At 39.1% G+C, this 13237-nt stretch overlaps 1 protein-coding gene across 2 annotated transcripts; it reads left to right on the top strand.

The window, feature by feature from the left end:
• The first annotated feature begins 197 nt into the window (after positions 1 to 197).
• Pde6 (phosphodiesterase 6) lies at positions 198 to 13210 on the top strand. Of its 2 annotated transcripts, XM_065299759.1 has the most exons (9): positions 200 to 1028; positions 5934 to 6182; positions 7348 to 7491; positions 8273 to 9001; positions 9056 to 9379; positions 9573 to 9726; positions 9898 to 10043; positions 10166 to 10400; positions 10497 to 13210. In XM_065299759.1, exons 1-9 carry the CDS (start codon positions 345 to 347, stop codon positions 10628 to 10630), a joined length of 2799 nt encoding a protein of 932 aa, XP_065155831.1. In that variant the 5' UTR covers positions 200 to 344; the 3' UTR covers positions 10631 to 13210. The 2 variants fall into 2 exon arrangements, 1 of the variants encoding a protein (XP_065155831.1); XR_010547652.1 differs by lacking the exon at positions 10497 to 13210 and having other exon boundaries at positions 198 to 1028; positions 9056 to 9383; positions 10166 to 10308.
• Positions 13211 to 13237: the final 27 nt, after the last annotated feature.

The raw sequence follows: 13237 nt of genomic DNA on the forward strand, positions 1-13237 counted from the left end.
CGCGTGGTGTGCACGCCGCTAATGAGTGCCCACACCGCATTGGTAACAATTACGTAATGAGGGTAACTACCCAGTTCGCGCGCGCCTCCGCCAACGTAGGCGGCGCACGTGCGTGTGAGTGGCGCGCGCGCGTTTTCCGCACACGCCGGCGGTTCGCGCGCGCCGCGGCGCTCTGATCAATAAAAGTACGCATCTCGGATCCGGGACGAGCACATGCCGCGACCGCCGCCGCCGTCGCCGTCGTCGTCGCGCTGTCAGTCCAACGCCGCGCAGCGTCGCACCTGGCCGCCTCGACGTCGTGGCGCCGTGCGTCGTCCGCTCGCAGCAGCAGGCCATGCGGGGCGATGACGCCGTCGCCGCCGCTGCCTCTACCGCCGCTGCAGCCACAGACAGATCAAGACGATGCTGCCGCCGTCGACCTTCCCGCCGAGGTCGTCGCGTGGCTCGAGGCGCATCCGCACGCGGTTGAAGCGTGGTTACGAGACCGTCAAAACGTGCAGAATGCATGTGCTTCTTCTAGTGCCGCACCAGCACCGCCACCACCACCACCGGCTCCAGACGTATCTCCGTCGAATAATACCGCTCAGCATGCGGCGTCCACCGCCAGCGCCGATCTCTTCCGGTTGTTGTTGGCGGCGGGCCCGCACGTCCGTCCACATCAGCCGCCCGACTACGACGCGCTGGAAGAGAGCGAATTGTTTATGGAGCTGATACGCGACGTCGCCAACGAGCTGGACATCGACGTGCTCTGCCACAAAATTCTTCGCAATGTGAGCGTGTTGACACGCGCCGATCGCGGTTCATTGTTTTTGGCGCGCGGAGCACCGAACTCGCGGTACCTCGTGGCGAAGCTCTTCGACGTGCGACATGACACCACACCTCCGGAAAGCTCCAACAATATGGGCACAATGCGAGAACAAAAAGAACAAACTCAACGTATCGAAGAAATACGACTGCCTTTCGGTGTTGGCATTGCCGGCACCGTCGCGCAAACCAAGACACTGATCAACATCAAAGATGCTTACAATGTAAGTCTCAATGTGATCTTGTTTATAGGTTTCTCACATTTTATGACCCGAATGCTAAAAAAATATCAAGTTGCGATGTGTTCGTATTTTTAGCTTCACCAAGCTAAACTCGTGCGTACCAGCACAAAGTTACAAACAATAACAGAACGTATAAATAGAAAATACGTCGTTAATCTTGTGCTCTTTCAGTTGTATATACTGCACAAATCATAATTTAGCTATATGTAGGTTAATTTTGTTTCCTTTCAGTCTCCTTTGACTAAAAACTCAATTTTCGCCGCGGCGTGACGTAGAATCAATTCAACTTCTATCGCAATACAACTATAACATTACATTTATATAGTTACTTCACTCCCATAACAAAATCTCCTTCGCTTTGTGAGATTATTGTCCTTGAAAGGCAATTGTCGTCTATTGCTGCCATGACATTTCTTCACAATACCACGGGGTGTGCGTCACGTCCTTCACTCACGATGCAATTCAATTGAATTCAATACAACTGCTATTGCATTGTTAACAAAGTAAAGCAGACAATAATCATGGCACCATGCTGAAGGGGTGACGGTGACGTTATCAACTCTCTTAGCAATTGTACTATACGTCATCGATATCTCTTCATATGCGAATATTATGTGCGTGTTGATGATTGACTGTCGGAATTGTGAAGAAATGATGGTGTTTTCAATTTTCAACTCTCACGTTATTCATCTCGGTATAAACCAATCAGTTTGACACAGAGACTGATACTGACAGGAAGGGCATAGATACTTTTGTTACGCTCATAAATCTCTCGAGTGTCTGCGCGGAATTAAACTTTTGTGGTGTAGCTGTTTCGGAATATATCACGTATGTGGTTCTGAAAGTGCTGAAAATGGGAAACGTAATTTATGTTATGCCACGATTCTCTTTTCATTATTTAAATCATGATTGTTCATTAAAATATACAATATAATAGTCTCGGAGAAGTAAAAGCTTATTTTCTACGCAGGTGGGCAAAAATCATGTTTTTATATCGCTGCTCAGTTTGTGCCTGGTGGAACATGAAGTTATTTATCGGGTTTCCTGCTGGCAAAACTAATAGGAAGCAGACCGACAAGATGTCGCTAATCGACAAAATATATATCCCCCCATACACCAATCTTTACACAATTTTAGCTGAAACTATATTGATATTACCACCAATCAAAATCACCTTTTATCCGCACACGAGGTTCATTTTTTTTACTGATAAACTCTTCCAGCCGTCTGTATCGGGGACGTAATTGCTTCACAGTTAATTTAACAATTTTCCCGGCTGTCCCAGCTGCACACAGTTGTTTGCCGCACTCGATCGTCGGCGCCGGCACTGATTAACTATTAATCAAATATTTTGCATATGATAGATGGAAATAAGCGCAGCCAAATGGCGCGTCATTAGTGATTTTGCGTGTAAACACTCAGATATGATACCGGCCGCGCGCCATATCAAACAAATTTAATGTGGCTCGCTGATTTTGATAGAGGTGTGGGAGCATAAACAGAGTATGTGATTCGATTGGCGTTTGATGTCAATGGACGTTGTGACGTTAATCTAATTGGATTCCATTCAAATGGATGGATTTAATTACATTACAAGCGATGGAGATTAAGAAGACGCTCGTTATATACTTTCAGAGAGTGAAATGTTTCTTTCAGACGTTTAAAACCATTAGAAACTTGAAAGAAAATTATAGCATTGGCACTAATTTAGTTAAATGTTAAAGGAGGGATATAAAGTACAAGGCATAAACTTTAAAGCCAGTTTAAAACTTTTATGAATTAAAAATATTCAATTTTTTGCTGTTTTATTCCTATTAAACTACGATTGAGCGACGCTTTCTATCTGAAATTCCATTTATTCGAGTCTAAAAATTTCACATAACTTCTAACTTGCAATTTAAAAGACCGGAAGGATAAAAAGCAGCAAAAAAAGAGTTTTGTGCAAACTCAAAGACATTTCTCTTACTTTCGTCTTTTTTCCACTGTCACTTCCTAGAATTACTCGTATTATTCAAGCAATTTCACGTCCACGAGACAATTCTACTAGTTCAATGGTCATTCTCTTCAGTTGAGAAACATTTATCCACATCAATTTAATGTTAGCTATCCCATTATGCCATTAAATAGTGAGTACTAAGTCGACAAACTTAAACAAATATTACAATATCTAATATGACAAATAATTACTCTGTAGGGATAGATAATAATTCATCCCTTGATAATTCAACGGCAACAACAAGTTATTTTCTGACGTATGGTGCTAAAATTGTTTTAAAGGTTTTATTACATAAAAACGTTGCTCGTGCGTCAGAGCTGAAGCATAAAGTATGGATCGATCAACTAGACTAGTGCACACTGTCGGTTTTAGTGATGTTTATTTTTTTTAATATATTTTTTTAAACCTTAGCATCTTCCGCGGAACATTGTCCTCGTATGTTTTTCTTTTGCGCTGTTTGTGCTGCTATTGTTTAGTTTGCCGTGAGGTGTGTCTAAACGCTAAGTGAAAGCACATACTTCGGTTTTATTAAACTCGCATGTTTTATATTTTGCATTGTACTTTATTTATATCCGGCGTGAGCTTCGAGGTGGATGCGGTGGAATCCATTAGTAAGATTGGCCAAGCACCACGTCGCTTTCCCATCCACCCTGCCACGTCTTTTCTCATCTCTTGCTCTTCCTATACCGCTACAATACCACAACCCACTATCGCCTTCTTTCTTCAGCTTTGCGGGGGCTTTGTCTGCCAACCGAACTAATATAATTGACTCTCAAATGTAATTGCATTAGAATAATCTAAGGAGACTAAGCAGACAACCGCCTTGCGGCAGGAGGCGGAGAATGCAATTCTCAGGTTTTCACTGCTTTACTGCGCCAATAAACGTGGCGATTATCCGGCACTGTTCGGAAATTTGGAGCGCTTAACATGTTCAAACAAAGAGACGGACTGGGATTGCACCGTGGATGGGAATTGAAACGCGGCCGAGAGTCTGCTGGGTCTTGCGGTAGGAAACTAATCGAAAATCAAACCCAATCGCTCGGGAACTTTCAATCTTCAATGTGATATTGAGGAAATAAGGTTTTTGCGTCGTGTGCGTCTATTCAAAAAGGTAATGCACGGGTAGGCATTGTACATTGAGTTTGTTTACTCTTGCACTACCAAAACATAATTTATTTACATCAAATAACATTTCCAACAGAGGAGAAAAATAAAATCCAATTTCTGGTATCAACGTAAACACACACCAAAATTCAATTTTACAACATTTTTGTTTATCTATGCGTTTAATACACTTTGATATTCCTACAACTAAATTCCAAATTGCTTTCTGTTATAATTCCGCAATGATTATAATTAAAAGTAAAATTATGTCATAAAATTTTCATTCGTTTACATTGCATCGCACAAATGTGATAAACAGTTTATTGTTTTATATAATGAAAGCGTTTCGTATATTCTCGGCGGCTGATTTCCGTTTTAAAGCTTCCTCTCGACTTGATTCGCCCGCGACGATTGCGGTGGAGTCGAAGCGGAGAATTGAAATTAAACAACCCGATGAGGACAAGTATGACGACAAACGAGCGCGTTTTCCGCACGATTTAATTAAAGACCGCCCCGCCATTGCGCGCACGAGCGAAAGAGAGCTCTCTATTAAGCACAACAAAAACGCAATAAATGCGAAAACCGCGGTCGCCATTTCATCATAACACCATAAAATAAATACATCCCACAGGCAGCAATACTGCTTAATGTCGAAGCACTTTACAGGCTGTAGGTAAAAGTAAGAATATCAAATTTTGAAAGCTGGAAACCTTATATTTCAACGCATCTCTTAAAAATGCAACATTTTGAAGGTAAACAATGTATTGACGTCTATCATGTCAACAACAAAATGGTGGAAATTCTAGTTTTTGAAATTTATTACAAGCAGTGCTATAAAGTGCAGATTTATTACAGAAAAACGCTTTTCATAATATTATCTCGTATTGCTTTCGATATAGTGCATTGGGCTATAAATATGAAATTGCGTCATTGGTGCACGTTTTCATGATGAGGCGATAAAATGCCGATCGGTTATTGATGCACTATGCACGTCGCAATCTGCACACAACGGGGTGGTTTATAACCATAATTAAATTTACCTAATTTATTTACGTTTAATTAACAAACAACCTGCCAGCGAGTAAAAATTGTGTTATTCTCAAAATTGTAACATCACGCTGTTTAGACCCAATGAAACAATTGAAAGCATTGATGAATATTCATGCAGAGCTACTTCGTTTCCACATTTTGCCCGCTAATGTCAAGTTAGTGAAAGGTGTAGCGTGCTGCATAATTTGCATGTTTCCGGCTTCGTCAACTAAACAACGAACGCATTCGCATTGCAAACGAGGCCCGGCTGGCGTGTGCAACAACCGAGTTTTTGGCTTATGTGAAGCTCTCGCAGCGAAAAGCACACGCAAAATAACAAAATAAGACCGTACATATGCAGGGAAATAAAACATGACCGGATAGACCGACCTCTCCTGGGGGCAAAGTAAATAGAAGTAGCTTCGCTCACGCTATAATCCTTTAATTCGATTACATTTTGAAGCAGTTTCTGTTTAATTGCTGTTTGCATGTCCGGCGTGTATTAACAGGAACGAACGGACGCTTGGGGATCACTCTTGTAATTATTTAAGAATATGACTCAACTTTATTACGCCATAAAAAGTTAATCGCTGAATTTTAATTTATGTTTGGTTTTTGTTTTATTGAACATCGAATTGTACTTTATTAAATACTGAAAAGGTTAGCGGCAATGACGTCAAACGAAAGATAAATGAGATAAATGTATTTTATTTTTAATAAATTTTAATATGCTGAACACGTAAATTTATCCTCCACAGGATCCGAGATTTTCCCGTGACATGGACATGAAAACCGGCTACAAAACAAAGCTGATCCTATGCATGCCGATATGCAACTACGAGGGCGAAGTCATCGGGGTGGCACAGATCATCAACAAGACGGACGGATCAGACGAGTTCAGCGAGCATGACGTCGTCGTCTTCCAGCGCTATCTCACCTTTTGCGGCATCGGCATTCAGAACGCGCAGCTATTCGAAGTCTCCGTGCTGGAGTACCGCCGCAATCAGGTGAGGATGTTCAACAGGAATGCACAACGCAAGCCAGCACGCAGCCCTGATACGTATTACACAATCGGAATCGATATTTATTCAAATATATTCATCGGATTCAGCTACTGAATAGCGCAAACGTTGACAGGCAACCCGTTTTACCTATTTGTTCGTGTTGCCATTGTATTAATTTGCAACAAAACATGTAGATAGAAACACAAAAGAATCAACCCGAGACAGACGTAAAAGAAAACACAATTTGATGTTTGTTTTAAGCTCATGGAACATACTGAATGCGGTTAACAAGAGTGAATGAATAATCATCTTAATCGCAACCTCGGCTATGCTTGCTGACCGGTCACATTTCGGCGTTTAATCGCAGCTTTGTATGCTTTGAGGAGTACTAAACCAACGCGTAATCTTTTAATCTGACAAGATTTATGTTCTGCCGCGCATACTATCCCAATAGGTGGGTATGAACAAAACAACTTTGTGATAAAACGAGGTTTTCAGACAGATTTTTTGTTTTATTAAAATTTAATCATCATTTGCGCGCGTATTAAAGATGAAAATAATTATGCGCTACTATATGACGAGATTACGATTACACACTAGAAGCTCATCCTGAAGTGCAAGTGCTGTAGGAGAATAGCACGTGTGTGCAAGAGCGGTCTGCGTTAATCAGATTGCCGTTGAGCTTCCACTTCAAGTGGAGGAGCAGAGGACTCTCACGCTTTCGCTATCCGTTACCATAAAACGGATTAATACGGTTTTAATCCGCAGAACATTATAAAATTTAATTCATAATGTGAGTCGCTTTAAAGTTTCTGATTGTAAACTCATGTAACGAGTCACTAAAAGTTTGACATGCTAATTTTTCACTCAGGATATTTTAAAAACATAATTTTGGCATAAAATGTTACTTTTACATCTCCCGAGGTAGTAAAACATTGGAAAATTAAACAATGTGGTTATTTCGGTTTCGGATTTAATTTGTGACTTAGAGTTTAAACGTGTATGAGCGAAATGTGACTTTAGATTTAATTAAAATCTAATCACTTGGAATTGGTATAACCGTGCCACTGCAATCAATTCGCCTATTAGCGTCGCGACGCTCTCGCGCTTGACTCCAACCCGCAATGGCAAAAATTCAATTTGACTCATTTTCCATCTCAATTTGCAGATATTGCTAAATTTAGCGCGCAGCATCTTCGAGGAGCAAAACAACTTGGAGTGTCTCGTCACTAAAATAATGCGAGAAGCACAAGAGTTACTCAAGTGCGAACGTTGTGCTGTTTATCTACTTGATTTGGATTGTTGTGAACAGGTATAATATAAACAATAATATTTCCTATACTAATAATTTTTTAATTTATATTTAAAATTAGTTTAGGGTGAATTATAGTTGTGATTTGCAAACACTCAGTCTTGTTACTCTTGTTAGTTACACGTAAAGTTTGAGAGGAAGCAACCTTACCTAATGCTATCAGTAGCAACAAATAAGTTGATTACGAAATATTAATTTTCGGTAATTAAGAGTTAATAACAAAGTTTACGCGCCGCAGCTCAAGCATGAATTGAACGCTGAGTGCTAAAAGTTTCCTTCGCACTGCATGCACAACTTTTAGCGTTTTCAGCGCGAGAATTTTCAGTTTTCCATCAACAAACAACCAACGCTGCTTCGGTGAATTGGCGATAGGAAAGGTACAAGTCTTCAAGTTGGAAATTCCCGTCCGAAAACTTTTTAATGTTGTGGAAGAGTTGAAGAAGCAGTCACTACGCCTTTAAACTTTACAAACCTTTAACTTAATAAATACTTTCAACGCCTACAGTCTAATTAATTCCGTTTATTAACCAGGAGTGAGGAGACATTAACGAACAAAAAGAAATCGCAAATAAAAACGACGAGATAAAGTTTTATTTTTATGTAAATTAAATTAAAATGCAAATTTCACGTTTGGGGATCCAAAAAGTTTTCCAATATTTTTCTTTCGCTAGCGTTGAAGCGCCGCGAACTTTCATGCGCTCATGCAAATTTTCCTTTAATTCATCTTAATCGACCCTAGTGAATCGCACTTTAAAAGATTAATATCATTCACTTTCCGCAGAGTCACTTAGAAAACATTATCGAGCGGCCAGGGCGAGTGATTGAGCGCCACGGACCGCTGAATCGTCTTCAAAGTGACAATGTTACACCCGAGGATATGCGTGAGAATGGCTTGGATAAAACGTGCACATTCACAACAGTTTTCGAGTTGAGAGACTGCGGTTCTAAAAGCCTCGTTTCGCGGCCGTCGTCCTTCGATTTGCAAAGCTCAACGCTGGCGCAAATCGCTGGATATTCCGCCACTAGGGAACAGATCCTAAACATTGGTGATGTCCGCACCTGGTTGAAGGAACAGCACAGTGAAGGCGATGCAGAATCAGCACGTACCATCCTCTGTATGCCGATTAGCAACGGCCAGAGAAATCTGATCGGTGTAGCACAACTCATCAACAAAGCGAACAATAGCTCGTTTACGGACGCAGACGTATCAATGTTGGAAGCGTTCGCGATCTTCTGTGGCCTAGGAATTCACAATACGCAAATGTACGAGAATGCGTGTAAACTGATGGCGAAACAAAAGGTTGCATTGGAATGCTTGTCCTATCATGCGACGGCAAGCAACGATGCAACGGAAAAGCTGGTCAAGTTGGATATTCCGCCAGCTCAGCAATTCAATCTGTATAGTTTTACATTCGTTGATTTTGATTTGTCTGATGATGATACATGCAAAGCGACGATTCGAATGTTCATGGAGTGTAATTTAGTCCAACAATTTCATATACCATACGATGTGAGTAAATATTATAGTTTAACCTTAGTAGCATTAATTTTGTGTTACATTTAGGTACTTTGTCGATGGATCCTGTCAGTTAGGAAAAACTATCGCCCTGTGAAATATCACAACTGGCGTCATGCGCTCAATGTGGCGCAGACAATGTTCGCCATGTTCAAGACGGGGAAAATGGACCGCTTTATGACAGATCTGGAAATTCTCGGCCTGCTTGTCGCCTGCCTCTGCCACGATTTGGATCACCGAGGGACGAACAATGCCTTTCAGACGAAGACGGAATCACCGCTGGCGATACTATACAGTACCAGCACGATGGAACACCATCACTTCGACCAGTGCGTCATGATACTAAATACGGACAGCAATAACATTTTTCAAGTAGGTGCGCGTTGATTAATCCTCAAATATCTCTCATCTTTCGCTAAAAATAAAGAAAATTAAATGGATCAGATGTCGGACGTATCAGTTTTCACAACAGCCAGTCCATATGATTCTTAAAAGGTCACAATGTTGCATTGCACTCTTCTGAAGGGTGTGAGGAGTGAAGTGTAAAAGTCGATTCCGTTTGCAGGCCTTATCGCCAGAGGACTATCGACGTGTCATGAAACTTGTGGAGACGGCGATCTTGAGCACCGATCTGGCGATGTACTTCAAGAAACGCAGCATGTTCCTCGAGCTGATAGAAAATGGGGAATTCGATTGGCAGAGCGACGACAAAAAAGACCGTACGTATTTAACAGCTACCTTAACGTCGTTAAAACACGTGCCGAAACCTGTAAATCCCACCTTATTTAATTAAATCTATGTTGACATAGCACATTCAGCACTTTTGTTCCTTTTTCCAATGAATTTTCCGGCAAACACATTTGATTGGTTTATCTTCGGTTTTTCCTCAGTCCTTTCTGGAATGATGATGACCGCATGCGACGTCAGCGCGATCGCCAAACCCTGGGATGTGCAACATCGCGTCGCCAAGCTTGTCGCTGACGAATTTTTCGACCAAGGCGATTTGGAAAAGATGCAGTTGAAAGAGCAACCCGTCGTGAGTATCTTTTTGCTTTTTGATTCCGGTTGGAAAAAGCCCTCTATCATAATGTCTATAATAATCTGCCGTCGGCGATAAATCAGCGTTATTTGTATTTACTATCGTCCTTTTTCGCCCAGGCTATGATGGACAGAGAACGGAAGGACGAGCTGCCGCAGATGCAGGTTGGATTTATCGACGTGATATGTTTACCACTCTATCGCGTGCTATCCGACACGTTCCCTTGGGTAAAGCCGCTCTACCAAGGAACGCTGGAGAACCGCCGACATTGGCAGGACCTTGCCGAAAAGGTCGAGATGGGCCTCACGTGGATTGATCACGACACCATTGACAAGCCGGTGGAGACATTCACAGGTGATATTTTTTATATAGAAACCTAATAAACAAGCACAAACTTTGTTTTTACTCATAAAACTCGTTTGTAACTTTCTGTGTGCTTGTAAATTACAGACCAGGAAGAAAGCAAAGACATTGAATTTACAGTGCAAACATTACACACGACACCGGCGAATCAAAACTCTTCGCAGCCGACGCTGGCGAGTCAGAAATTAAAACGAAGGCACAAAATCTGTTGCGTCTTGTGACACTACTTCGACGTCGCAGCAAGCAGCCTAATGTCGTTTCGTGCATGCCTAGGTACTAATAAGGGCACTGTTTTCACACATCGCGCATTGCCTACATTTACTTAATACTAGTCTCTTAACAAATAAGTTTTAAAACGAGTGGAGGAAGGCGTGATAAGTGCGATGAATAAGTTCCAATTGAAGCAATTAATAAAACATTAAGAAAAATTACTATTACAATAAACAAATTATAATATAAACTACAAATACAAATAAACAAAAACAAAAATAGCAGCAGTGAAAATACTAATGGGAAAAATGAGGAAAATCAAATATTTTCTAGTGTACATATTCTATACATATAATGATGAAATGAAATTATCTAAGTAATAATTACGATAATGATGAATCTAGTGATTTCGTAGTTTTTAATATTGGATGTGATTGCTCATAATGTTTCATTGTGAACGGTAAAACTTTAATCTTATAGTAATATTTACTAAATTGCGAAGCGGGTGAGATATATACAGAGTGTTTCTTTGGATAATACTTTTAAAAATATACCTATTTGTGTTTGGCACAAGCGAGTGTAACTGTATGCGGAGAAAGTAAACAAACACGTTAAGCATGGATGTGATAAGAAACATGAAAGACATTTACTATTTTATTCACGCCGTCTTTGTTGGGCTACAAATATCATTGATTTTTATCAATTAAGTTTCTTTCAGTCGAGTGTTGAGGTGAAATATTTGTTGATACTTGTAGATGTATTTTAAAATATTAAAATTAAAAAGAAAACGATTACAAAAAGTGTTAATGAAAAGGTAGGGGCCAAATTTGGTTCTAACAACATGATAATGAAATTAATGAAATGAAAACCGAATGAATTGCGATTAATTTTTGGACTGTATTAGATTTAAACAGGGTCCAAATATATGTAACGGTGTTTTCACAATTCGGGCCAATGTGCAGTATGTCAATGACTTTATAGTTGTTTCTTCATTTTCAAGCAAATGTAATACCTAATCTGATCTGATCAATTAAATTCAATGTTATACCTTAACAAGAAACACTCAGTGTATATGAATATTGTCAATCGAGCATAAAAAGAAACTGTGGATTTTTATTGCACTTTTTAATTTTCGCTTACGAAAATGATGAAAATGGTGAAGATTTTATACGAAACCATCATAAAAGATGTGTGTTTCAAGCATTTTACCAGAAAATCTAACAAAATATCAGATTATGATTGAACGCAGTAATGTTATGAAAATAGATGCAAGTTACTCGATCAAATAACGGGACATTTATAACAATTAGAAGAATAATATTCATTGTAAACTTAAATTGCGTTTTAAATATGAAATGAAAACCAAACAAGAGAGATATTACAAGGTGGTGCATTGGAACGCTGTTTTAAACCGGTATCAAGACAGGCAGATATAATTTTATCACGAGATTAGTTTCCAAACTTAAATAAATAAATGTTTCATTTCATGCAGGCTGAGCCATCTAGCGAATCATTCTTGTATGTTTGTGCGAAATATTCAATGTTTGTTTATGTTTTTTGTAACAGATGAGATTTTTCATTTGCTGGCAATCGATTTACGTTCACAAACAATATTCAACTAACACAAACATGCGTATTTTCACACAATATTCACCTTGATAATTCTGGTTTTGGTTTAAATCTTAAATAAACATTTTATGTGGTTTGACAATGAAACAGTTTACAATACACCACCTTGTTTATATTCTAACATCAAAACTGTTTTAATACTTCACTGAAAATGAAGAATACAAAAAATTTCCTTATAAACGATTCACGAAGCTGTGTCAAGAAACCATTTATAACAATTCGAAGAATAATAAGCATTGTAAACTTATATTACGTTTAACATGAAATGAAAACAAAACAAGAGAGATATTACAAGGTGGTGCATTCGAACGCTGTTTTAAACCGGTATCAAGACTTGAAGATAAAACTTTATCTGGGGATATGTTTCCAAACAAAAATAAATAAATGTTATATTTCATACAGACTAGGCCATCTAGCAAAACATTCTTGTATCTTCTTGCAAAATATTCCATGTTTGTTTATGTTTTTTTTAAGACATGAGATTTTCTAATTGCTGGCATTCGATTTACGTTCACAACAATATTCACCTAACACATACATGCGTCTTTTCACACAATATTCACCTTGATAATTCAGGTTTTGGTTTAATCTTAAATAAACATTTTATGTGGTTTGACAATGAAACAGTTTACAATACACCACCTAGTTTATATTGCAACATCAAAACTGTTTTAATATTTCACTGAAAATGGAGAATATCAAAAATTTCCTTACAAATGATTCACGAGTCTGTGTCATGAAAACCTTTTGTTATATATTTTGTAAGGTGAAAGCATATAATGCAACCGTAAAAGACATAACGCATTTGTAATTATATTAGGCATGATGTCAGAGGTAAAATGTAAGCTGGTATTATAATTATGTACTATTATGTTAAAATTGGCCAAATTTTTCATACAGAAAATAATTGTATTTTAAAATTGATTGTAAAAAGAAATCTTATTAAAATTAACTCAATTTTCTTCTTGTATATAATTTCGGGCGGAAAA

The sequence above is a fragment of the Atheta coriaria genome, unplaced genomic scaffold, assembly GCF_025399875.1.
Source record: "Atheta coriaria isolate IRGN ID8LTWV9N9 unplaced genomic scaffold, Caltech_Dcor_3.1 hic_scaffold_3_pilon, whole genome shotgun sequence".
Lineage (NCBI taxonomy): Eukaryota > Metazoa > Arthropoda > Insecta > Coleoptera > Staphylinidae > Dalotia > Dalotia coriaria.